The following is a 26,842-nucleotide window of genomic DNA, read 5'->3' as shown; positions in this document are numbered from 1 at the left end:
CTAGTGAACTAGACCAAATTCTTGCGTTGCAAAGTATGGTCTAGACACGCTTCATTGTAACCTCCACAGCTCCCACCAGAACACTGGCTGGCCAATCACAACTCTCTTTGGTGGTTGTTGGACCAATCACAGCACTATATGTTGTGGGCCAATCACAGCGCTATATATTGCGGCCCAATCATAGCGCTTTATATTGTGGGCCAATCACAGTACTCTAATCAGCGGTGTAGCGGAAGACGTCAGAACTGCGACCGCGAACCGATGCCGCGAACACAAACAACATGGCAGCAGCTCTGGAACAACGTTCGTTTGAAACGGCTTTGTCGGCAACATTGGACGTTTTAGATTTGGGCTTTTCTTTAAAACACGAACAGATAGAGGCACTAAAGTCCTTCATTTTTCAAAAGGATGTATTTGCTGCGTTGCCGACGGGATACGGTAAAAGTTTAATTTACCAGCTAGCTCCGGTTGTTGCTAAACGAATGGGACTCAGTGAAAACCCACTTGTGGTTATAGTCTCACCGTTGATCGCCCTTATGGAGGACCAGGTGAAAGAGGCGAGTAAATTAGGACTAACTGCCATGCAACTTGGCGTACACACATTGAAGGACATTCGAAAAGCCAACTGTCAGTTGATATTTGGTAGTCCAGAAGCCTGGCTCATGCAAAGTAAATGGAGAGAAATGTTGTCTACAAAGACCTTCAGAGATAACCTCTTGGGGATCGTTGTGGATGAGGTACATCTGATTTACAAATGGTGAGTAGCAACACATAACCTAGCCTGGCAAGCCATCCACAAATAATGTTGCTTCAGCAAATGATGGTCTATAATGTAGGCTACATATAACCTACATTTCTAAGCAATTACATTATGTCTGAATGATGAAGTTTACAACCAGATGTTAAGTTATATTCACTATGAACTCAGATCTTTTAAATTAAACAAAACCTAATATTTAGAGTTTAATGGTGTTGGAATTAGACTTTACAATTTGCTGACTTTTTGCCCAGGGGAAAAGCTGATAAAGGACACAAGGCCTTCAGAGAGTGTTTTGCAAAGTTGGGTGAACTGAGGTCAATTGTGAGACGGGGTGAGTAGGTTAACATTATACAATAAAATCCTATACTGCATCTATATTATTGATTATGTGATGGTGGTATTTAAGTCTCTGCATTTATCCCTTAAAACACACACACGCACATACAGCATCCCCTCCTTACTCTGCACCACCATAATGTGTTAGAACTGTCATCCCACTTATGTGTGTGAGAAAATTGGCACTTTGCTCAAAATAAACTCAGATCTTTGCTGACAATATATACATTAATTTCTAACACACAATCCTTAACTTATTAGTAAATGCGTATATGTTCAAAAAAGTGTAGCAATGTATAAACACATTATTCAGATGTTAATGCATTTTCCTTTTCTTTCAGGTACACCCATTTTGGCATTGACGGCTACAGCAGACCTGGATTCCCGAGCCATTATCCAAAAACAGCTACATTTTGAGGATGCTACTCAAGTCACTGTTAGCCCCAACCGAAAAAATATTAGGCTTGGGCTTATCAAAGTGTCTTCCCATACTTTTGACTGCCTGGACTGGATTGTGAGAGAACTGAAAGAGCATGACACCAACATGTTTCAAGTAATCATTTACTGTCGAACACTGACAGCTGTTGGAAGGGTGTTCTGTTACCTGAAAGCAGAACTTGGTGAGGACTGTTGGGCTGATAAAGATCCACAACGCAGGGCAGAAAATTTAAGAATTGGGATGTTTCATAGTCACACCCTTCCTCAAAACAAACGCAGAATACTGGATTCATTTGGTGGAGATGGTCCCTGCAGAGTTGTTGTGGCAACAAGTGCTCTGGGAATGGGACTAAACTTTCCTAAAATATCTCACGTAGTTATGTATGGTGTACCAGAGGATATGGAGGCCATTCTGCAGGAAGCTGGTAGGGCCGGGAGAGATGGTTCTCTGTCACATGCCGTTATTTACAGACTCAGTCTAAACACTAATGTGGATGAGGGACTTAGAACGCTACTAAAAAATAGCAGCAAAAGTTGCTTTCGAAAGGCACTATTCTCGCAATTTGAAAACAACACTGACAGTGTAGTGCCGGGACATTTGTGCTGCACATACTGCCACTCTGTATGTTCATGTACCTCAGCAGGTTGTGACATGGCTGTACCTAAATATGAACAGGCACCACTGGAGGTTTCTGCACCAGGCCAAATCAGAGAGGTTACGGAGGATGATAAAGATCTGATTCGGAATCTGTTACACACTTACAAGCTCAGCTTGATTCCTGAAACTCATCTGTACACAAACAGCACATATTGTACTGGTTTTAGCGATGAGCTAATCAACTCTGTTCTGGAGCACTGCGCAGAGATATTCAACTTGAACTTTATTATGAACAATCTCCCAGTGTTCAGCAAAAGGCATGCCCAAGAAATACTCAGGATATTATTTGAAGTGTTTGAAGATTTTAAATTCACAGAATTAGATTTTCCTCCAGAAGACTTTGTGGTCCCAGACCCAAATTACATGGGTTACTTTGATGAGGACACCGAGGGGAATGTCCTCTCACAATGTAGCAGTTTAGAATCTGGCCTTTCTGCTTTGAGTACTGACTCTCAAAACAATTAAGTTGTAATTAATGTTTGTTAAATAGTTATGCCCTTTAACCAGACCATCAATGGCAAAACATGTTTCATAATGTGTAATAACTGACATTTATGCAGGTTGTTTAACTTTTTTTTGTTAAATACTGTTCCTGATTTACTGTTATAACCCCCTACAACATTATTTTACTGTTTTAAACAACTATATTGTTAATGTTTGTCACTGTGTGTCTTTTCAGATGGCTACATGTAAATAAATCTCAAAGTCATTTATTTTCTTTGTGTTTAATTCAACACTAGTAACAAAATGCTGACACAAACATTTGCTTAAGTAAGTCACGGGACAGGTAATGAAATAGTAAAAAAAATATATACATACATACACTACACACGCACACACACAGACAAAGCATTTACAGTGTGTCTACAGACCTTATAGTGTTTCAAAGTGTGCCCTTCATATTTTCCGATTTCTCCACTCCTTCAGTTTTCCGTTCATCCACTGCCAGAGATCTTTATGTTTAATCTGCAGAAGATTTTGATCAAAGCCTGGGAAGGCCTGAAACTGTCTACCATGAATAACTTTAAACAACTGCTCCTCCTTGAAAACCTCTACCAGTGTTAAAACATCAGTTTCTTGCTGTGCAGCACGATGGGTGCCAGTTGGACTTTTGACACCCAACTCTCCATCTACTTTGTCCATCATTCCTCTAAAAACACCAATGCACTGACTGACCCGACGTGCTGCTTCTTCAGACAAATTTGGACCCAGACCCTTCAGGAAAGACTTGAGGAAGTTATTCAGGTGTTCCAGATGAAGATCAAGGGGTATGTTGCAACCCTTCCCACCCCGGGTGCTCCAAAACCTGTTCCAGGTTACCCTGTGTGCCATCTGGGGTGTCAGAGATGCGTTTACCTGCAGCGTCAGTAGAAAGGTACTGTAGGCATAATGGCTGTGACCGTATGCTTTGTAATACAGTAGGGCTACCCTGTACAACCTCATTAGTCTCTCCCCATCACCCTCTTTAACAGCATCCAACATGTCCATGAGAAAGAACCCAAAGCTAAGCCGCGCCAAGGTGTGTTCTTGTTTGTGATCACGGTTGGAAGATGGTGTGTGTTCATGCAGTTCTGTCAAAGACATCTGTATGTGATGCTTTTTAAGCTCATGGTTGTCTCGGGATTTGAGATAGGTGTAACTTTGTTGACAACCGTGAGCTCTACAGGGATAATGTTTCTTATGAGTAGAGCTCAGGGGTGATTCAGTGACACCAGCAACAGCCTGTGGCACATCCCCAAGCATGATGCACTTGTCCACCACCTCAGATGTTCTTTGATGTAACCAGGCTCTCCTTAACTCAGGTGCAGCAGATTGTATTTCCTCTGGTACAAACGAATCTGATATTTCTAAATAACACAGGAGAAATCATATGTTCAGTTGCATTTAAAGGATGATCCACAAGCTACACAAAATAGGTAAATATTGTTAGATAACAGCAGTTACCGTCAACATCTTTTAACCCAAAGAGATCCACAGCAGCCGCTAGGAAAAGCGCAGTTGTGTCAGTGGTGAAGAAGTGCTTGTAGGCATTGTAGTCAGCACGGGGACCCTGCTTGGCATTGCTGCACCTGTGACATTCATATTTACTTTTAATACTTCTACTGCACACGGCCACTTTGTTTCCCACTTAACGCACAGTGGGTATGCAGACATGCATGAAAACACACGCACGCACGCACACACACACACACACACACACACACACACACACACACAAACACACAATATGCTGGTCAATTCATAGACCCAAAACAAGCATGCACGCATGCACGCATGCACACACACGCCCAAAAGTCGTAAAGCCATACCAGACTTGTCAATTCATAGACCCGATTTGCAGGGGGTCACTCTATAGTGGAAAGTGGTGCAATTGTTATTGAAACACATTACAAAAGACGATGATTGGAGCAAATGTGTTTCTTTTTGTGCGTTGTCACAACTGTGAAGAGAGTGGTACAAATTTAAAAAAATGTTGAAGTCATTGATAGCCAGCAAAACATGTTTTGCTGGCTGAGTAGGCTATGCTGCTCTAATATAAATATGTCGACATATATTCATAACAGTTGACGTACCTTAACTTTGTCATGTTGGCACACAGCGTGCCATGGTCCTTGCCAGACTTGCCACTGAAGAATACCTTGTAGTGTATCTACGACCAAGGAAAATTAAAAGTCATTAAAGAAATGCTACATTAAAAACAGCACAGAGAAAAAATTGAAAAAACACTTAAACCTCAAAAAGCACTCGAATGGCATGCCAGTCCTCAAACTTGAACACCATGCCTTCAAGCCTCTCTTCATTGGTGTTTCCATCTGCAAAGGCACACTGTATGTTTCGACAGTTTGCCTCAGTGAGCCTGTCACCTCCCACCAGTATTTTGGACACACCATCAGGGCCTTTGGGAGCATACCTGCAATGTTTACAGAGATAGTAGGTTTACAAACAAATAATAATCCCAATTTACCCTCCCTGCAGAACATAAATGTAAAAATTAGCTTGTGATTATAGATGTTAAAATATGAACAATTAAAAGTTGTCACTTGTGTATATTGTTTTGTTTTTTACAGTTTCATATAAATCTAAAACATTAAACAAAACTAATAATCACTTTATTAAGCCAGTAAATAAATAATCATGGATTAGCCAAGTGTCTGTACTTATAAACTAACAGCAAAAAAGTTGTTTAACAAGTTTGTTTTATATACACAGTAGTGGGACTATGACATCTGTAACATCTTTTTTGGCCAAAACTCGTAAAAGGCGAAAATTTCTGCAGGAAGGAAGGTTGTGGCCTGCCATAAAAGCTTAGCTAAATAGATTCAGATAGGTGGGATTGCCTCAAACTATAATTTCTGTAGTGTCTCTGGTGCTCTTCTGGATCATAACAACTTCAAAAGTAAATGTGGAAGGAAAAGGTGATGATCTGAGGCACACCGATCTTAGCTAAAGAGAATTATATAACTTGAATAGTAACATAAATATAATTTCTGCCGTTACAGTTTCTCAATCTCTACGTTGGTTCTCTGTATGATAACAGCAGGCATTCTTACTGAAATAAGTTTGGGATCTGAAATAGAATAGGGTTGGCACAAATACATGCACACACAGAAACTCATGTTGCTAACACTTGTACTTACTTGTGCTGAATTTCTTGTAGTACTTCAGACAAGTCAGTGGTTTTGTTTTCATTTTTGAAAATCAATCCCAACGGATGCTGTAATTAAAAATGGGGTCACAAATTAGGAATTTTAATACAATAATAGTGACTGGTTGTTAGAGTAATTAATACAATGTTAGTTTCAAATCTCACATCCGTTGAGGGTTGTGCCATTTCCTCCGAGTACTGATGTGGTATGTGATGCACCACAACATTGCGAAAAGATTTGAAAACTGCCAGATACTGTGTCAAAATTCTACTACCAATGACAATAAACTCTCTCCGCATATATGTTTGTGTTTCATGTCCTGGAAGTGACATAGTGAGGTTGTACTGTTGAAGATCCAAAAGCGGTATGTCGTTGGCCAGGTGATGTGTTGGAATACGATCCTGTACAGCAATGTGGTGTATCCAGTGAATGGATCTGTTACTGTGGAGGGTGGACTGATGGTGTGCATGCATGAAAAAATCCAAGTTATCCATGATTATGGAATATGTGTTTGGTGGAGTTGGCTGGCTCTCTGGCAGAAGCACAGATATGATATTTTCTTCTTCAGTGGCCTTTTCTTCACTGCATTCCAACTCCTCCTCTGTTGTGACACACCAAAAATACAGAGACATAAAGGAAATGTACACACATGAATCAATGAAGTCATCTGGGTGTGTGTATGTTAGACCATACCTGACAACTGAAGTTCTTCAGTGCTCAAGAAGACATCTGTGGGGATAAGTTCTGGTTTGCGCGATGGACTCATTGCCTTTTTGTCCTCTCTGAGGCCAACATTTCTATGGCGCTCAGTCTCCAGAGTCAAGAATGATTCGTTCAGCCTCTTTAGCAGGAAAAGACTGTCTCCACATGTGTTTGCCAACTCCTTTTGCTTTCCTATTGCATTTGTGTGAGCAGTTGTTATTGCAAGTTTGCTAAGTCTGTCAAAGACAGCCTTCTTTGCACCCCCATACAGAAGAACACAGTTCAAATAATGAGCAAATGCTGACAGACGGGGTTGTCGCCCTCTGAGTGCGATAGCAGAAGCAGCACAGATGACAGGACTGGAGTTGTTGCAGATGGTAGCAAAGATAGAGAACAGAAGTGGTGACAGACGCTGTAGGTCTGATTCAAGCTTGTCAAATGAGAAGGACTTCAGATCTTCTGGCGATGACCTCCACAAAATGAAATTGTTGTTGGGGTTGCAAATTGTCTTGCACTCATTCTCAAGCAGTGAAAGTATGTTTTTTTTTACTTCTTGAGTTAAGTCTTTATGGTTCATGATGAACTTAGCCGCTGCTGCCCATTTCCTGTTAGTGATATGTTCCACTATCGTAGACTCCTCGGTGTCACACACATTCTGCTTGGTGATGGCCTGAAAGATAGTAAAATAAGGTTAGACACACTTCATAGAATGACTCACACATCACAGCCTCTTCAAACACACACACACACACACACACACACACACACACGGTTAATGTCATGTAGATTATTTGGAATTTATGGAAGGCCAGCTCACGATGTTTCACAGAAAACGCACACACAACACAAAGTAACCTATTTCTCATGACGTGAAGCAGACAACAGCACATAAAACATATGCATGGAGGCTGCATACACATTAATATATTATATGCCAACTAAGAGATTGTAGAGGCTTCCATTGTCACTGCGGTCTCATGCCTGGGTAATAGGAGCCCTCTGATTAATGATATTGTTGTAGTTCACAGATTACATTAGCTAGGACACATTATGCAAAGTCAAAATTTCAAGGCTAACTTGCTAGCATCAATCACGACAATAATGAACTTAACTAATAAAATTAATTAAGGTAGTTCGGTACTGTTTCAGATCACCTCTATATACTTGTATATGAGAAGTGGTAGCCTAGCAAACTTACCGCATTAATACTCCTTCTCACATTATTTATTCCTGGACTTGTAGCTTTGTGGCAAAACCTTTTCAGTGCCCTTGGAGTTTTAGGAGGAGACGGTTCTCGGTTTCTTTTTTCGGAGTTTGTCGCGCTTTCTCTTGCACAGGATTCATCGTCCTTCTCGTTTTCCACCCATCTCCAATACAGTGGAAGATATTTTTCCACTCCTGATAACGTAGAGACACAACCCCTACAGACACGGTTAGACTTCCCTGATCGTTTTTTAATCTCCAATCCAACGAGCAAAAGTCTGTCGGGTATACTTGGCGGCTTCTTATTTTTATCAAACAAGGTAGTGCAATGTCCCAGTACACGTGATATTCGCATGTTTTTCATACAAAAACGACAGAAATCATTGATGTTAGATGCCATTGCTGCCTCCCTGAGCTTTTCCGTCGCTGTGATTACGTCACGTTGTTCGTTATTCTGATTGGTCCTAGTGCTATCCAATTGCATGCAGAAAGTTTGAAAGACAACCGTAGAGCCCGCCCCACGACTGAAAGCCCTCAATGGGTCGTGGCCAGACTATATATTCACATATATAGTCTGGCTTGTCAGGCTACAATTTCACGTAATTCTGGGTTCATTTGTGTGAAAACAAGGTCCAATCAGGCTGAATCGTTACAGGAAGGTAGAATCTATTGAGTTGTAAGTGATCTGAACGTTTCATGATGATAGCACTTTCCTAAGGGGGTCAAACCATGTCCCAAAGGTCACCGGGCCAGGTGTCACTTTAAAGTAGTCCATTTACACCTTTGAGGGCTTATAACTTGGCTTCTGAATGTCCTAGAGAGATCAGGTTTGTTTTAGTGTACTCCAATCAACATTCCCTACAACCTCAAAAAGGAATGGAGTCATTAGCACTTATGGTTTTTAAATGGCACCCAGAATTATGTTGCACGAAGCACAATTTCACATCATTCTGGGTTCATTTGTGTGAAAACAAGGTCCAATCAGGCTGAAATGTTACAGGAAGGTAGAATCTATTGAGTTGTAAGTGATCTGAACTTTTCATGATGATAGCACTTTCCTAAGGGGGTCAAACCATGTCCCAAAGGTCACCGGATCTGGTGTCAATTTAAAGAAGTAGTCCAGTTACACATTTGTGGGCTTATAACTTGGCTTCTGAATGTCCTAGAGAGATCAGGGTTGTTTTAGTGTACTCCAATCAACAGCCCCTACAACCACAAAAAGGAATGGAGTCATTAGCACTTATGGTTCTTAAATGGCACCCAGAATTATGTTGCACGAAGCACAATTTCACATCATTCTGGGTCCATTTGTGTGAAAACAAGGTCCAATCAGGCTGAAACGTTACAGGAAGGTAGAATCTATTGAGTTGTAAGTGATCTGAACGTTTCATGATGATCGCACATTCCTATAGGGTGTCAAACCATGTCCCAAAGGTCACCGAGCCTGGTGCCAATTTGAAGAAGTAGTCCCGTTACACATTTGTGGGCTTATAACTTGGCTTCTAAATGTCCTAGAGAGATCAGGTTTGTTTTAATGTACTCCAACCAACAGCCCCTACAACCACAAAAAGGAATGGAGTCATTAGCACTTATGGTTTGTAAATGGCACCCAGAATTATGTTGCACGAAGCACAATTTCACATCATTCTGGGTTCATTTGTATGAAAACAAGGTCCAATCAGGCTGAAACATTACAAGAAGGTAGAATCTATTGAGTTGTAAGTGATCTGAACGTTTCATGATGATCGCACATTCCTATAGGGGGTCAAACCATGTCCCAAAGGTCACCGGGCCTGGTGTCACTTTAAAGAAGTAGTCCAGTTACACCTTTGAGGGCTTATAACTTGGCTTCTGAATATCCTAGAGAGATCAGGTTTGTTTTAGTGTACTCCAATCAACAGCCCCTACAACCTCAAAAAGGAATGGAGTCATTAACACTTATGGTTTTTAAATGGAACCCAGAATTATGTTGTACGAAGCACAATTTCACATCATTCTGGGTTCATTTGTGTGAAAACAAGGTCCAATCAGGCTGAAACGTTACAGGAAGGTAGAATCTATTGAGTTGTAAGTGATCTGAACGTTTCATGATGATAGCACTTTCCTAAGGGGGTCAAACCATGTCCCAAAGGTCACCGGATCTGGTGCCACTTTAAAGAAGTTGTCCAGTTACACCTTTGTGGGCTTATAACTTGGCTTCTGAATGTCCTAGAGAGATCAGGTTTGTTTTAATGTACTCCAATCAACAGCCCCTACCACCACAAAAAGGAATGGAGTCATTAGCACTTATGGTTTGTAAATGGCACCCAGAATTATGTTGCACGAAGCACAATTTCATGTCATTCTGGGTTCATTTGTGTGAAAACAAGGTCCAATCAGGCTGAAATGTTACAGGAAGGTAGAATCTATTGAGTTGTAAGTGATCTGAACGTTTCATGATGATAGCACTTTCCTAAGGGGTCAAACCATGTCCCAAAGATCACCGGATCTGGTGTCAATTTAAAGAAGTAGTCCAGTTACACATTTGTGGGCTTATAACTTGGCTTCTGAATGTCCTAGAGAGGTTAGGTTTGTTTTAGTGTACTCGAATCAACAGCCCCTGCAACCACAAAAAGGAATGGAGTCATTAGCACTTATGGTTTGTAAATGGCACCCAGAATTATGTTGCAGGAAGCACAATTTCACATCATTCTGGGTTCATTTGTGTGAAAACAAGGTCCAATCAGGCTGAAATGTTACAGGAAGGTAGAATCTATTGAGTTGTAAGTGATCTGAACGTTTCATGATGATAGCACTTTCCTAAGGGGGTCAAACAATGTCCCAAAGGTCACCGGGCCGTGTGTCACTTTAAAGAAGTAGTCCATTTACACATTTGAGGGCTTATAACTTGGCTTCTGAATGTCCTAGAGAGATCAGGTTTGTTTTAGTGTACTCCAATCAACATTCCCTACAACCTCAAATAGGAATGGAGTCATTATCCCTTATGGTTTTTAAATGGCACCCAGAATTATGTTGCACGAAGCACAATTTCACATCATTCTGGGTTCATTTGTAGGAAAACAAGGTCCAATCAGGCTGAAACATTACAAGAAGGTAGAATCTATTGAGTTGTAAGTGATCTGAACGTTTCATGATGATCGCACATTCCTATAGGGGGTCAAACCATGTCCCAAAGGTCACCGGGCCTGGTGTCACTTTAAAGAAGTAGTCCAGTTACACCTTTGAGGGCTTATAACTTGGCTTCTGAATGTCCTAGAGAGATCAGGTTTGTTTTAGTGTACTCCAATCAACAGCCCCTACAACCTCAAAAAGGAATGGAGTCATTAGCACTTATGGTTTTTAAATGGCACCCAGAATTATGTTGTACTAAGCACAATTTCACATCATTCTGGGTTCATTTGTGTGAAAACAAGGTCCAATCAGGCTGAAACGTTACAGGAAGGTAGAATCTATTGAGTTGTAAGTGATCTGAACGTTTCATGATGATAGCACTTTCCTAAGGGGGTCAAACCATGTCACAAAGGTCACCAGATCTGGTGTCAATTTAAAGAAGTAGTCCAGTTACACATTTGTGGGCTTATAACTTGGCTTCTGAATGTCCTAGAGAGATCAGGTTTGTTTTAATGTACTCCAACCAACAGCCCCTACAACCACAAAAAGGAATGGAGTCATTAGCACTTATGGTTTGTAAATGGCACCCAGAATTATGTTGCACGAAGCACAATTTCACATCATTCTGGGTCCATTTGTGTGAAAACAAGGTCCAATCAGGCTGAAACGCTACAAGAAGGTAGAATCTATTGAGTTGTAAGTGATCTGAACGTTTCAAGATGATCGTACATTCCTATAGGGGGTAAAACCATGTCCCAAAGGTCACCGGGCCTGGTGTCACTTTAAAGAAGTAGTCCAGTTACACCTTTGTGGGCTTATAACTTGGCTTCTGAATGTCCTAGAGAGGTTAGGTTTCTTTTAGTGTACTCCAATCAACAGCCCCTACAACCACAAAAAGGAATGGAGTCATTAGCACTTAAGGTTTGTAAATGGCACCCAGAATTATGTTGCACAAAGCACAATTTCACATCATTCTGGGTTCATTTGTGTGAAAACAAGGTCCAATCAGGCTGAAACATTACAGGCAGGTAGAATCTATTGAGTTGTAAGTGATCTGAACGTTTCATGATGATAGCTCTATCCTAAGGGGGTCAAACCATGTCCCAAAGGTCACCGGATCTGGTGTCAATTTAAAGAAGTAGTCCAGTTACACATTTGTGGGCTTATAACTTGGCTTCTGAATGTCCTAGAGAGATCAGGTTTGTTTTAATGTACTCCAACCAACAGCCCCTACAACCACAAAAAGGAATGAGGTCATTTGCACTTATGGTTTGTAAATGGCACCCAGAATTATGCTGCACTAAGCAAAATTTCACATCATTCTGGGTTCATTTGTGTGAAAACAAGGTCCAATCAGGCTGAAACGTTACAAGAAGGTAGAATCTATTGAGTTGTAAGTGATCTGAACGTTTCATGATGATCGCACATTCCTTTAGGGGGTCAAACCATGTCCCAAAGGTCACCGGGCCGGGTGTCACTTTAAAGAAGTAGTCCAGTTACACCTTTGAGGGCTTATAACTTGGCTTCTGAATGTCCTAGAGAGATCAGGTTTGTTTTAGTGTACTCCAATGAACATTCCCTACAACCTCGAAAAGGAATGGAGTCATTAGCACTTATGGTTTTTAAATGGCACCCAGAATTATGTTGCGCGAAGCACAATTTCACATCATTCTGGGTTCATTTGTGTGAAAACAAGGTCCAATCAGGCTGAAATGTTACAGGAAGGTAGAATCTATTGAGTTGTAAGTTATCTGAACATTTCATGATGATAGCACTTTCCTAAGGGGGTCAAACCATGTCCCAAAGGTCACCGGATCTGGTGTCAATTTAAAGAAGTAGTCCAGTTACACATTTGTGGGCTTATAACTTGGCTTCTGAATGTCCTAGAGAGATCAGTTTTTTTTTAGTGTACTCCAATCAACAGCCCCTACAACCACAAAAAGGAATGGAGTCATTAGCACTTATGGTTCTTAAATGGCACCCAGAATTATGTTGCACGAAGCACAATTTCACATCATTCTGGGTCCATTTGTGTGAAAACAAGGTCCAATCAGGCTGAAACGTTACAGAAAGGTAGAATCTATTGAGTTGTAAGTGATCTGAACGTTTCATGATGATAGCACTTTCCTAAGGGGGTCAAACCATGTCCCAAAGGTCACCGGATCTGGTGTCACTTTAAAGAAGTAGTCCAGTAACACCTTTGTGGGCTTATAACTTGGCTTCTGAATGTCCTAGAGAGATCAGGTTTGTTTTAATGTACTCCAATCAACAGCCCCTACAACCACAAAAAGGAATGGAGTCATTAGCACTTATGGTTTGTAAATGGCACCCAGAATTATGTTGCACGAAGCACAATTTCACATCATTCTGGGTTCATTTGTGTGAAAACAAGGTCCAATCAGGCTGAAACGTTACAGGAAGGTAGAATATATTGAGTTGTAAGTGATCTGAACGTTTCATGATGATAGCACTTTCCTAAGGGGTCAAACCATGTCCCAAAGGTCACCGGATCTGGTGTCAATTTAAAGAAGTAGTCCAGTTACACATTTGTGGGCTTATAACTTGGCTTCTGAATGTCCTAGAGAGGTTAGGTTTGTTTTAGTGTACTCGAATCAACAGGCCCTACAACCACAAAAAGGAATGGAGTCATTAGGACTTATGGTTTGTAAATGGCACCCAGAATTATGTCGCACGAAGCACAATTTCACATCATTCTGGGTTCATTTGTGTGAAAACAAGGTCCAATCAGGCTGAAATGTTACAGGAAGGTAGAATCTATTGAGTTGTAAGTGATCTGAACGTTTCATGATGATAGCACTTTTCTAAGGGGGTCAAACCATGTCCCAAAGGTCACCGGGCCGGGTGTCACTTTAAAGAAGTAGTCCATTTACACCGTTGAGGGCTTATAACTTGGCTTCTGAATGTCCTAGAGAGATCAGGTTTGTTTTAGTGTACTCCAATCAACATTCCCTACAACCTCAAAAAGGAATGGAGTCATTAGCACTTATGGTTTTTAAATGGCACCCAGAATTATGTTGCAAGAAGCACAATTTCACATCATTCTGGGTTCATTTGTGTGAAAACAAGGTCCAATCAGGCTGAAATGTTACAGGAAGGTAGAATCTATTGAGTTGTAAGTGATCTGAACGTTTCATGATGATAGCACTTTCCTAAGGGGGTCAAACAATGTCCCAAAGGTCACCGGGCCGTGTGTCACTTTAAAGAAGTAGTCCATTTACACATTTGAGGGCTTATAACTTGGCTTCTGAATGTCCTAGAGAGATCAGGTTTGTTTTAGTGTACTCCAATCAACATTCCCTACAACCTCAAATAGGAATGGAGTCATTATCACTTATGGTTTTTAAATGGCACCCAGAATTATGTTGCACGAAGCACAATTTCACATCATTCTGGGTTCATTTGTAGGAAAACAAGGTCCAATCAGGCTGAAACATTACAAGAAGGTAGAATCTATTGAGTTGTAAGTGATCTGAACGTTTCATGATGATCGCACATTCCTATAGGGGGTCAAACCATGTCCCAAAGGTCACCGGGCCTGGTGTCACTTTAAAGAAGTAGTCCAGTTACACCTTTGAGGGCTTATAACTTGGCTTCTGAATGTCCTAGAGAGATCAGGTTTGTTTTAGTGTACTCCAATCAACAGCCCCTACAACCTCAAAAAGGAATGGAGTCATTAGCACTTATGGTTTTTAAATGGCACCCAGAATTATGTTGTACTAAGCACAATTTCACTTCATTCTGGGTTCATTTGTGTGAAAACAAGGTCCAATCAGGCTGAAACGTTACAGGAAGGTAGAATCTATTGAGTTGTAAGTGATCTGAACGTTTCATGATGATAGCACTTTCCTAAGGGGGTCAAACCATGTCACAAAGGTCACCAGATCTGGTGTCAATTTAAAGAAGTAGTCCAGTTACACATTTGTGGGCTTATAACTTGGCTTCTGAATGTCCTAGAGAGATCAGGTTTGTTTTAATGTACTCCAACCAACAGCCCCTACAACCACAAAAAGTAATGGAGTCATTAGCACTTATGGTTTGTAAATGGCACCCAGAATTATGTTGCACGAAGCACAATTTCACATCATTCTGGGTCCATTTGTGTGAAAACAAGGTCCAATCAGGCTGAAACGCTACAAGAAGGTAGAATCTATTGAGTTGTAAGTGATCTGAACGTTTCAAGATGATCGTACATTCCTATAGGGGGTAAAACCATGTCCCAAAGGTCACCGGGCCTGGTGTCACTTTAAAGAAGTAGTCCAGTTACACCTTTGTGGGCTTATAACTTGGCTTCTGAATGTCCTAGAGAGGTTAGGTTTCTTTTAGTGTACTCCAATCAACAGCCCCTACAACCACAAAAAGGAATGGAGTCATTAGCACTTAAGGTTTGTAAATGGCACCCAGAATTATGTTGCACAAAGCAGAATTTCACATCATTCTGGGTTCATTTGTGTGAAAACAAGGTCCAATCAGGCTGAAACATTACAGGCAGGTAGAATCTATTGAGTTGTAAGTGATCTGAACGTTTCATGATGATAGCTCTATCCTAAGGGGGTCAAACCATGTCCCAAAGGTCACCGGATCTGGTGTCAATTTAAAGAAGTAGTCCAGTTACACATTTGTGGGCTTATAACTTGGCTTCTGAATGTCCTAGAGAGATCAGGTTTGTTTTAATGTACTCCAACCAACAGCCCCTACAACCACAAAAAGGAATGAGGTCATTTGCACTTATGGTTTGTAAATGGCACCCAGAATTATGCTGCACTAAGCAAAATTTCACATCATTCTGGGTTCATTTGTGTGAAAACAAGGTCCAATCAGGCTGAAACGTTACAAGAAGGTAGAATCTATTGAGTTGTAAGTGATCTGAACGTTTCATGATGATCGCACATTCCTTTAGGGGGTCAAACCATGTCCCAAAGGTCACCGGGCCGGGTGTCACTTTAAAGAAGTAGTCCAGTTACACCTTTGAGGGCTTATAACTTGGCTTCTGAATGTCCTAGAGAGATCAGGTTTGTTTTAGTGTACTCCAATCAACATTCCCTACAACCTCAAAAAGGAATGGAGTCATTAGCACTTATGGTTTTTAAATGGCACCCAGAATTATGTTGCGCGAAGCACAATTTCACATCATTCTGGGTTCATTTGTGTGAAAACAAGGTCCAATCAGGCTGAAATGTTACAGGAAGGTAGAATCTATTGAGTTGTAAGTTATCTGAACATTTCATGATGATAGCACTTTCCTAAGGGGGTCAAACCATGTCCCAAAGGTCACCGGATCTGGTGTCAATTTAAAGAAGTAGTCCAGTTACACATTTGTGGGCTTATAACTTGGCTTCTGAATGTCCTAGAGAGATCAGTTTTTTTTAGTGTACTCCAATCAACAGCCCCTACAACCACAAAAAGGAATGGAGTCATTAGCACTTATGGTTCTTAAATGGCACCCAGAATTATGTTGCACGAAGCACAATTTCACATCATTCTGGGTCCATTTGTGTGAAAACAAGGTCCAATCAGGCTGAAACGTTACAGAAAGGTAGAATCTATTGAGTTGTAAGTGATCTGAACGTTTCATGATGATAGCACTTTCCTAAGGGGGTCAAACCATGTCCCAAAGGTCACCGGATCTGGTGTCACTTTAAAGAAGTAGTCCAGTTACACCTTTGTGGGCTTATAACTTGGCTTCTGAATGTCCTAGAGAGATCAGGTTTGTTTTAATGTACTCCAATCAACAGCCCCTACAACCACAAAAAGGAATGGAGTCATTAGCACTTATGGTTTGTAAATGGCACCCAGAATTATGTTGCACGAAGCACAATTTCACATCATTCTGGGTTCATTTGTGTGAAAACAAGGTCCAATCAGGCTGAAACGTTACAGGAAGGTAGAATATATTGAGTTGTAAGTGATCTGAACGTTTCATGATGATAGCACTTTCCTAAGGGGTCAAACCATGTCCCAAAGGTCACCGGATCTGGTGTCAATTTAAAGAAGTAGTCCAGTTACACATTTGTGGGCTTATAACTTGGCTTCTGAATGTCCTAGAGAGGTTAGGTTTGTTTTAGTGTACTCGAATCAACAGGCCCTACAACCACAAAAAGGAATGGAGTCATAAGGACTTATGGTTTGTAAATGGCACCCAGAATTATGTCGCACGAAGCACAATTTCACATCATTCTGGGTTCATTTGTGTGAAAACAAGGTCCAATCAGGCTGAAATGTTACAGGAAGGTAGAATCTATTGAGTTGTAAGTGATCTGAACGTTTCATGATGATAGCACTTTTCTAAGGGGGTCAAACCATGTCCCAAAGGTCACTGGGCCGGGTGTCACTTTAAAGAAGTAGTCCATTTACACCGTTGAGGGCTTATAACTTGGCTTCTGAATGTCCTAGAGAGATCAGGTTTGTTTTAGTGTACTCCAATCAACATTCCCTACAACCTCAAAAAGGAATGGAGTCATTAGCACTTATGGTTTTTAAATGGCACCCAGAATTATGTTGCACGAAGCACAATTTCACATCATTCTGGGTTCATTTGTGTGAAAACAAGGTCCAATCAGGCTGAAATGTTACAGGAAGGTAGAATCTATTGAGTTGTAAGTGATCTGAACATTTCATGATGATAGCACTTTCCTAAGGGGGTCAAACCATGTCCCAAAGGTCACCGGATCTGGTGTCAATTTAAAGAAGTAGTCCAGTTACACATTTGTGGGCTTATAACTTGGCTTCTGAATGTCCTAGAGAGATCAGGTTTGTTTTAGTGTACTCCAATCAACAGCCCCTACAACCACAAAAAGGAATGGAGTCATTAGCACTTATGGTTCTTAAATGGCACCCAGAATTATGTTGCACGAAGCACAATTTCACATCATTCTGGGTCCATTTGTGTGAAAACAAGGTCCAATCAGGCTGAAACGTTACAGGAAGGTAGAATCTATTGAGTTGTAAGTGATCTGAACGTTTCATGATGATAGCACTTTCCTAAGGGGGTCAAACCATGTCCCAAAGGTCACCGGATCTGGTGTCACTTTAAAGAAGTAGTCCAGTTACACCTTTGTGGGCTTATAACTTGGCTTCTGAATGTCCTAGAGAGATCAGGTTTGTTTTAATGTACTCCAATCAACAGCCCCTACAACCACAAAAAGGAATGGAGTCATTAGCACTTATGGTTTGTAAATGGCACCCAGAATTATGTTGCACGAAGCACAATTTCACGTCATTCTGGGTTCATTTGTGTGAAAACAAGGTCCAATCAGGCTGAAACGTTACAGGAAGGTAGAATCTATTGAGTTGTAAGTGATCTGAACGTTTCATGATGATAGCACTTTCCTAACGGGTCAAACCATGTCCCAAAGGTCACCGGATCTGGTGTCAATTTAAAGAAGTAGTCCAGTTACACATTTGTGGGCTTATAACTTGGCTTCTGAATGTCCTAGAGAGGTTAGGTTTGTTTTAGTGTACTCGAATCAACAGCCCCTACAACCACAAAAAGGAATGGAGTCATTAGGACTTATGGTTTGTAAATGGCACCCAGAATTATGTCGCACGAAGCACAATTTCACATCATTCTGGGTTCATTTGTGTGAAAACAAGGTCCAATCAGGCTGAAATGTTACAGGAAGGTAGAATCTATTGAGTTGTAAGTGATCTGAACGTTTCATGATGATAGCACTTTTCTAAGGGGGTCAAACCATGTCCCAAAGGTCACCGGGCCGGGTGTCACTTTAAAGAAGTAGTCCATTTACACCGTTGAGGGCTTATAACTTGGCTTCTGAATGTCCTAGAGAGATCAGGTTTGTTTTAGTGTACTCCAATCAACATTCCCTACAACCTCAAAAAGGAATGGAGTCATTAGCACTTATGGTTTTTAAATGGCACCCAGAATTATGTTGCACGAAGCACAATTTCACATCATTCTGGGTTCATTTGTGTGAAAACAAGGTCCAATCAGGCTGAAATGTTACAGGAAGGTAGAATCTATTGAGTTGTAAGTGAACTGAACATTTCATGATGATAGCACTTTCCTAAGGGGGTCAAACCATGTCCCAAAGGTCACCGGATCTGGTGTCAATTTAAAGAAGTAGTCCAGTTACACATTTGTGGGCTTATAACTTGGCTTCTGAATGTCCTAGAGAGATCAGGTTTGTTTTAGTGTACTCCAATCAACAGCCCCTACAACCACAAAAAGGAATGGAGTCATTAGCACTTATGGTTCTTAAATGGCACCCAGAATTATGTTGCACGAAGCACAATTTCACATCATTCTGGGTCCATTTGTATGAAAACAAGGTCCAATCAGGCTGAAACGTTACAGGAAGGTAGAATCTATTGAGTTGTAAGTGATCTGAACGTTTCATGATGATAGCACTTTCCTAAGGGGGTCAAACCATGTCCCAAAGGTCACCGGATCTGGTGTCACTTTAAAGAAGTAGTCCAGTTACACCTTTGTGGGCTTATAACTTGGCTTCTGAATGTCCTAGAGAGATCAGGTTTGTTTTAATGTACTCCAATCAACAGCCCCTACAACCACAAAAAGGAATGGAGTCATTAGGACTTATGGTTTGTAAATGGCACCCAGAATTATGTCGCACGAAGCACAATTTCACATCATTCTGGGTTCATTTGTGTGAAAACAAGGTCCAATCAGGCTGAAATGTTACAGGAAGGTAGAATCTATTGAGTTGTAAGTGATCTGAACGTTTCATGATGATAGCACTTTTCTAAGGGGGTCAAACCATGTCCCAAAGGTCACCGGGCCGGGTGTCACTTTAAAGAAGTAGTCCATTTACACCGTTGAGGGCTTATAACTTGGCTTCTGAATGTCCTAGAGAGATCAGGTTTGTTTTAGTGTACTCCAATCAACATTCCCTACAACCTCAAAAAGGAATGGAGTCATTAGCACTTATGGTTTTTAAATGGCACCCAGAATTATGTTGCACGAAGCACAATTTCACATCATTCTGGGTTCATTTGTGTGAAAACAAGGTCCAATCAGGCTGAAATGTTACAGGAAGGTAGAATCTATTGAGTTGTAAGTGATCTGAACATTTCATGATGATAGCACTTTCCTAAGGGGGTCAAACCATGTCCCAAAGGTCACCGGATCTGGTGTCAATTTAAAGAAGTAGTCCAGTTACACATTTGTGGGCTTATAACTTGGCTTCTGAATGTCCTAGAGAGATCAGGTTTGTTTTAGTGTACTCCAATCAACAGCCCCTACAACCACAAAAAGGAATGGAGTCATTAGGACTTATGGTTCTTAAATGGCACCCAGAATTATGTTGCACGAAGCACAATTTCACATCATTCTGGGTCCATTTGTGTGAAAACAAGGTCCAATCAGGCTGAAACGTTACTGGAAGGTAGAATCTATTGAGTTGTAAGTGATCTGAACGTTTCATGATGATAGCACTTTCCTAACGGGTCAAACCATGTCCCAAAGGTCACCGGATCTGGTGTCAATTTAAAGAAGTAGTCCAGTTACACATTTGTGGGCTTATAACTTGGCTTCTGAATGTCCTAGAGAGGTTAGGTTTGTTTTAGTGTACTCGAATCAACAGCCCCTACAACCACAAAAAGGAATGGAGTCATTAGGACTTATGGTTTGTAAATGGCACCCAGAATTATGTTGCACGAAGCACAATTTCACATCATTCTGGGTTCATTTGTGTGAAAACAAGGTCCAATCAGGCTGAAATGTTACAGGAAGGTAGAATCTATTGAGTTGTAAGTGATCTGAACGTTTCATGATGATAGCACTTTTCTAAGGGGGTCAAGCCATGTCCCAAAGGTCACCGGGCCGGGTGTCACTTTAAAGAAGTAGTCCATTTACACCTTTGAGGGCTTATAACTTGGCTTCTGAATGTCCTAGAGAGATCAGGTTTGTTTTAGTGTACTCCAATCAACATTCCCTACAACCTCCAAAAGGAATGGAGTCATTAGGACTTATGGTTTGTAAATGGCACCCAGAATTATGTTGCACGAAGCACAATTTCACATCATTCTGGGTTCATTTGTGTGAAAACAAGGTCCAATCAGGCTGAAATGTTACAGGAAGGTAGAATCTATTGAGTTGTAAGTGATCTGAACGTTTCATGATGATAGCACTTTCCTAAGGGGGTCAAACCATGTCACAAAGGTCACCAGATCTGGTGTCAATTTAAAGAAGTAGTCCAGTTACACATTTGTGGGCTTATAACTTGGCTTCTGAATGTCCTAGAGAGATCAGGTTTGTTTTAATGTACTCCAACCAACAGCCCCTACAACCACAAAAAGTAATGGAGTCATTAGCACTTATGGTTTGTAAATGGCACCCAGAATTATGTTGCACGAAGCACAATTTCACATCATTCTGGGTCCATTTGTGTGAAAACAAGGTCCAATCAGGCTGAAACGCTACAAGAAGGTAGAATCTATTGAGTTGTAAGTGATCTGAACGTTTCAAGATGATCGTACATTCCTATAGGGGGTAAAACCATGTCCCAAAGGTCACCGGGCCTGGTGTCACTTTAAAGAAGTAGTCCAGTTACACCTTTGTGGGCTTATAACTTGGCTTCTGAATGTCCTAGAGAGGTTAGGTTTCTTTTAGTGTACTCCAATCAACAGCCCCTACAACCACAAAAAGGAATGGAGTCATTAGCACTTAAGGTTTGTAAATGGCACCCAGAATTATGTTGCACAAAGCAGAATTTCACATCATTCTGGGTTCATTTGTGTGAAAACAAGGTCCAATCAGGCTGAAACATTACAGGCAGGTAGAATCTATTGAGTTGTAAGTGATCTGAACGTTTCATGATGATAGCTCTATCCTAAGGGGGTCAAACCATGTCCCAAAGGTCACCGGATCTGGTGTCAATTTAAAGAAGTAGTCCAGTTACACATTTGTGGGCTTATAACTTGGCTTCTGAATGTCCTAGAGAGATCAGGTTTGTTTTAATGTACTCCAACCAACAGCCCCTACAACCACAAAAAGGAATGAGGTCATTTGCACTTATGGTTTGTAAATGGCACCCAGAATTATGCTGCACTAAGCAAAATTTCACATCATTCTGGGTTCATTTGTGTGAAAACAAGGTCCAATCAGGCTGAAACGTTACAAGAAGGTAGAATCTATTGAGTTGTAAGTGATCTGAACGTTTCATGATGATCGCACATTCCTTTAGGGGGTCAAACCATGTCCCAAAGGTCACCGGGCCGGGTGTCACTTTAAAGAAGTAGTCCAGTTACACCTTTGAGGGCTTATAACTTGGCTTCTGAATGTCCTAGAGAGATCAGGTTTGTTTTAGTGTACTCCAATCAACATTCCCTACAACCTCAAAAAGGAATGGAGTCATTAGCACTTATGGTTTTTAAATGGCACCCAGAATTATGTTGCGCGAAGCACAATTTCACATCATTCTGGGTTCATTTGTGTGAAAACAAGGTCCAATCAGGCTGAAATGTTACAGGAAGGTAGAATCTATTGAGTTGTAAGTTATCTGAACATTTCATGATGATAGCACTTTCCTAAGGGGGTCAAACCATGTCCCAAAGGTCACCGGATCTGGTGTCAATTTAAAGAAGTAGTCCAGTTACACATTTGTGGGCTTATAACTTGGCTTCTGAATGTCCTAGAGAGATCAGTTTTTTTTAGTGTACTCCAATCAACAGCCCCTACAACCACAAAAAGGAATGGAGTCATTAGCACTTATGGTTCTTAAATGGCACCCAGAATTATGTTGCACGAAGCACAATTTCACATCATTCTGGGTCCATTTGTGTGAAAACAAGGTCCAATCAGGCTGAAACGTTACAGAAAGGTAGAATCTATTGAGTTGTAAGTGATCTGAACGTTTCATGATGATAGCACTTTCCTAAGGGGGTCAAACCATGTCCCAAAGGTCACCGGATCTGGTGTCACTTTAAAGAAGTAGTCCAGTTACACCTTTGTGGGCTTATAACTTGGCTTCTGAATGTCCTAGAGAGATCAGGTTTGTTTTAATGTACTCCAATCAACAGCCCCTACAACCACAAAAAGGAATGGAGTCATTAGCACTTATGGTTTGTAAATGGCACCCAGAATTATGTTGCACGAAGCACAATTTCACATCATTCTGGGTTCATTTGTGTGAAAACAAGGTCCAATCAGGCTGAAACGTTACAGGAAGGTAGAATATATTGAGTTGTAAGTGATCTGAACGTTTCATGATGATAGCACTTTCCTAAGGGGTCAAACCATGTCCCAAAGGTCACCGGATCTGGTGTCAATTTAAAGAAGTAGTCCAGTTACACATTTGTGGGCTTATAACTTGGCTTCTGAATGTCCTAGAGAGGTTAGGTTTGTTTTAGTGTACTCGAATCAACAGGCCCTACAACCACAAAAAGGAATGGAGTCATAAGGACTTATGGTTTGTAAATGGCACCCAGAATTATGTCGCACGAAGCACAATTTCACATCATTCTGGGTTCATTTGTGTGAAAACAAGGTCCAATCAGGCTGAAATGTTACAGGAAGGTAGAATCTATTGAGTTGTAAGTGATCTGAACGTTTCATGATGATAGCACTTTTCTAAGGGGGTCAAACCATGTCCCAAAGGTCACTGGGCCGGGTGTCACTTTAAAGAAGTAGTCCATTTACACCGTTGAGGGCTTATAACTTGGCTTCTGAATGTCCTAGAGAGATCAGGTTTGTTTTAGTGTACTCCAATCAACATTCCCTACAACCTCAAAAAGGAATGGAGTCATTAGCACTTATGGTTTTTAAATGGCACCCAGAATTATGTTGCACGAAGCACAATTTCACATCATTCTGGGTTCATTTGTGTGAAAACAAGGTCCAATCAGGCTGAAATGTTACAGGAAGGTAGAATCTATTGAGTTGTAAGTGATCTGAACATTTCATGATGATAGCACTTTCCTAAGGGGGTCAAACCATGTCCCAAAGGTCACCGGATCTGGTGTCAATTTAAAGAAGTAGTCCAGTTACACATTTGTGGGCTTATAACTTGGCTTCTGAATGTCCTAGAGAGATCAGGTTTGTTTTAGTGTACTCCAATCAACAGCCCCTACAACCACAAAAAGGAATGGAGTCATTAGCACTTATGGTTCTTAAATGGCACCCAGAATTATGTTGCACGAAGCACAATTTCACATCATTCTGGGTCCATTTGTGTGAAAACAAGGTCCAATCAGGCTGAAACGTTACAGGAAGGTAGAATCTATTGAGTTGTAAGTGATCTGAACGTTTCATGATGATAGCACTTTCCTAAGGGGGTCAAACCATGTCCCAAAGGTCACCGGATCTGGTGTCACTTTAAAGAAGTAGTCCAGTTACACCTTTGTGGGCTTATAACTTGGCTTCTGAATGTCCTAGAGAGATCAGGTTTGTTTTAATGTACTCCAATCAACAGCCCCTACAACCACAAAAAGGAATGGAGTCATTAGCACTTATGGTTTGTAAATGGCACCCAGAATTATGTTGCACGAAGCACAATTTCACGTCATTCTGGGTTCATTTGTGTGAAAACAAGGTCCAATCAGGCTGAAACGTTACAGGAAGGTAGAATCTATTGAGTTGTAAGTGATCTGAACGTTTCATGATGATAGCACTTTCCTAACGGGTCAAACCATGTCCCAAAGGTCACCGGATCTGGTGTCAATTTAAAGAAGTAGTCCAGTTACACATTTGTGGGCTTATAACTTGGCTTCTGAATGTCCTAGAGAGGTTAGGTTTGTTTTAGTGTACTCGAATCAACAGCCCCTACAACCACAAAAAGGAATGGAGTCATTAGGACTTATGGTTTGTAAATGGCACCCAGAATTATGTCGCACGAAGCACAATTTCACATCATTCTGGGTTCATTTGTGTGAAAACAAGGTCCAATCAGGCTGAAATGTTACAGGAAGGTAGAATCTATTGAGTTGTAAGTGATCTGAACGTTTCATGATGATAGCACTTTTCTAAGGGGGTCAAACCATGTCCCAAAGGTCACCGGGCCGGGTGTCACTTTAAAGAAGTAGTCCATTTACACCGTTGAGGGCTTATAACTTGGCTTCTGAATGTCCTAGAGAGATCAGGTTTGTTTTAGTGTACTCCAATCAACATTCCCTACAACCTCAAAAAGGAATGGAGTCATTAGCACTTATGGTTTTTAAATGGCACCCAGAATTATGTTGCACGAAGCACAATTTCACATCATTCTGGGTTCATTTGTGTGAAAACAAGGTCCAATCAGGCTGAAATGTTACAGGAAGGTAGAATCTATTGAGTTGTAAGTGAACTGAACATTTCATGATGATAGCACTTTCCTAAGGGGGTCAAACCATGTCCCAAAGGTCACCGGATCTGGTGTCAATTTAAAGAAGTAGTCCAGTTACACATTTGTGGGCTTATAACTTGGCTTCTGAATGTCCTAGAGAGATCAGGTTTGTTTTAGTGTACTCCAATCAACAGCCCCTACAACCACAAAAAGGAATGGAGTCATTAGCACTTATGGTTCTTAAATGGCACCCAGAATTATGTTGCACGAAGCACAATTTCACATCATTCTGGGTCCATTTGTATGAAAACAAGGTCCAATCAGGCTGAAACGTTACAGGAAGGTAGAATCTATTGAGTTGTAAGTGATCTGAACGTTTCATGATGATAGCACTTTCCTAAGGGGGTCAAACCATGTCCCAAAGGTCACCGGATCTGGTGTCACTTTAAAGAAGTAGTCCAGTTACACCTTTGTGGGCTTATAACTTGGCTTCTGAATGTCCTAGAGAGATCAGGTTTGTTTTAATGTACTCCAATCAACAGCCCCTACAACCACAAAAAGGAATGGAGTCATTAGGACTTATGGTTTGTAAATGGCACCCAGAATTATGTCGCACGAAGCACAATTTCACATCATTCTGGGTTCATTTGTGTGAAAACAAGGTCCAATCAGGCTGAAATGTTACAGGAAGGTAGAATCTATTGAGTTGTAAGTGATCTGAACGTTTCATGATGATAGCACTTTTCTAAGGGGGTCAAACCATGTCCCAAAGGTCACCGGGCCGGGTGTCACTTTAAAGAAGTAGTCCATTTACACCGTTGAGGGCTTATAACTTGGCTTCTGAATGTCCTAGAGAGATCAGGTTTGTTTTAGTGTACTCCAATCAACATTCCCTACAACCTCAAAAAGGAATGGAGTCATTAGCACTTATGGTTTTTAAATGGCACCCAGAATTATGTTGCACGAAGCACAATTTCACATCATTCTGGGTTCATTTGTGTGAAAACAAGGTCCAATCAGGCTGAAATGTTACAGGAAGGTAGAATCTATTGAGTTGTAAGTGATCTGAACATTTCATGATGATAGCACTTTCCTAAGGGGGTCAAACCATGTCCCAAAGGTCACCGGATCTGGTGTCAATTTAAAGAAGTAGTCCAGTTACACATTTGTGGGCTTATAACTTGGCTTCTGAATGTCCTAGAGAGATCAGGTTTGTTTTAGTGTACTCCAATCAACAGCCCCTACAACCACAAAAAGGAATGGAGTCATTAGGACTTATGGTTCTTAAATGGCACCCAGAATTATGTTGCACGAAGCACAATTTCACATCATTCTGGGTCCATTTGTGTGAAAACAAGGTCCAATCAGGCTGAAACGTTACTGGAAGGTAGAATCTATTGAGTTGTAAGTGATCTGAACGTTTCATGATGATAGCACTTTCCTAACGGGTCAAACCATGTCCCAAAGGTCACCGGATCTGGTGTCAATTTAAAGAAGTAGTCCAGTTACACATTTGTGGGCTTATAACTTGGCTTCTGAATGTCCTAGAGAGGTTAGGTTTGTTTTAGTGTACTCGAATCAACAGCCCCTACAACCACAAAAAGGAATGGAGTCATTAGGACTTATGGTTTGTAAATGGCACCCAGAATTATGTTGCACGAAGCACAATTTCACATCATTCTGGGTTCATTTGTGTGAAAACAAGGTCCAATCAGGCTGAAATGTTACAGGA

The 26,842-nt window shown here is 41.0% G+C and overlaps 2 protein-coding genes across 2 annotated transcripts; one reads left to right on the top strand and one right to left on the bottom strand.

Moving 5' to 3' along the window:
• Nucleotides 1–289: 289 nt before the first annotated feature.
• LOC129160768 (bifunctional 3'-5' exonuclease/ATP-dependent helicase WRN-like) lies at nt 290–2,702 on the top strand. The gene is made up of 3 exons (XM_054737796.2): nt 290–757; nt 1,012–1,091; nt 1,438–2,702. Exons 1-3 carry the CDS (start codon nt 483–485, stop codon nt 2,655–2,657), a joined length of 1,575 nt encoding a protein of 524 aa, XP_054593771.2. The 5' UTR covers nt 290–482; the 3' UTR covers nt 2,658–2,702.
• A 1,468-nt stretch (nt 2,703–4,170) lies between these two features.
• Nucleotides 4,171–8,525, bottom strand: LOC107374007 (uncharacterized). Its single transcript, XM_070553925.1, has 8 exons — nt 7,740–8,525; nt 6,533–7,211; nt 6,004–6,440; nt 5,831–5,907; nt 4,926–5,103; nt 4,766–4,842; nt 4,502–4,632; nt 4,171–4,261 (listed from the first exon to the last, which is right to left on the bottom strand). Exons 1-7 carry the CDS (start codon nt 8,226–8,228, stop codon nt 4,515–4,517), a joined length of 2,055 nt encoding a protein of 684 aa, XP_070410026.1. The 5' UTR covers nt 8,229–8,525; the 3' UTR covers nt 4,171–4,261; nt 4,502–4,514.
• Between the last annotated feature and the right edge of the window lie 18,317 nt (nt 8,526–26,842).

The sequence above is a fragment of the Nothobranchius furzeri genome, chromosome 1, assembly GCF_043380555.1.
Source record: "Nothobranchius furzeri strain GRZ-AD chromosome 1, NfurGRZ-RIMD1, whole genome shotgun sequence".
Lineage (NCBI taxonomy): Eukaryota > Metazoa > Chordata > Actinopteri > Cyprinodontiformes > Nothobranchiidae > Nothobranchius > Nothobranchius furzeri.
The sequence above is the reverse complement of the archived record's forward strand: the minus strand, read 5'-3'. Positions and strand labels throughout refer to the sequence as shown.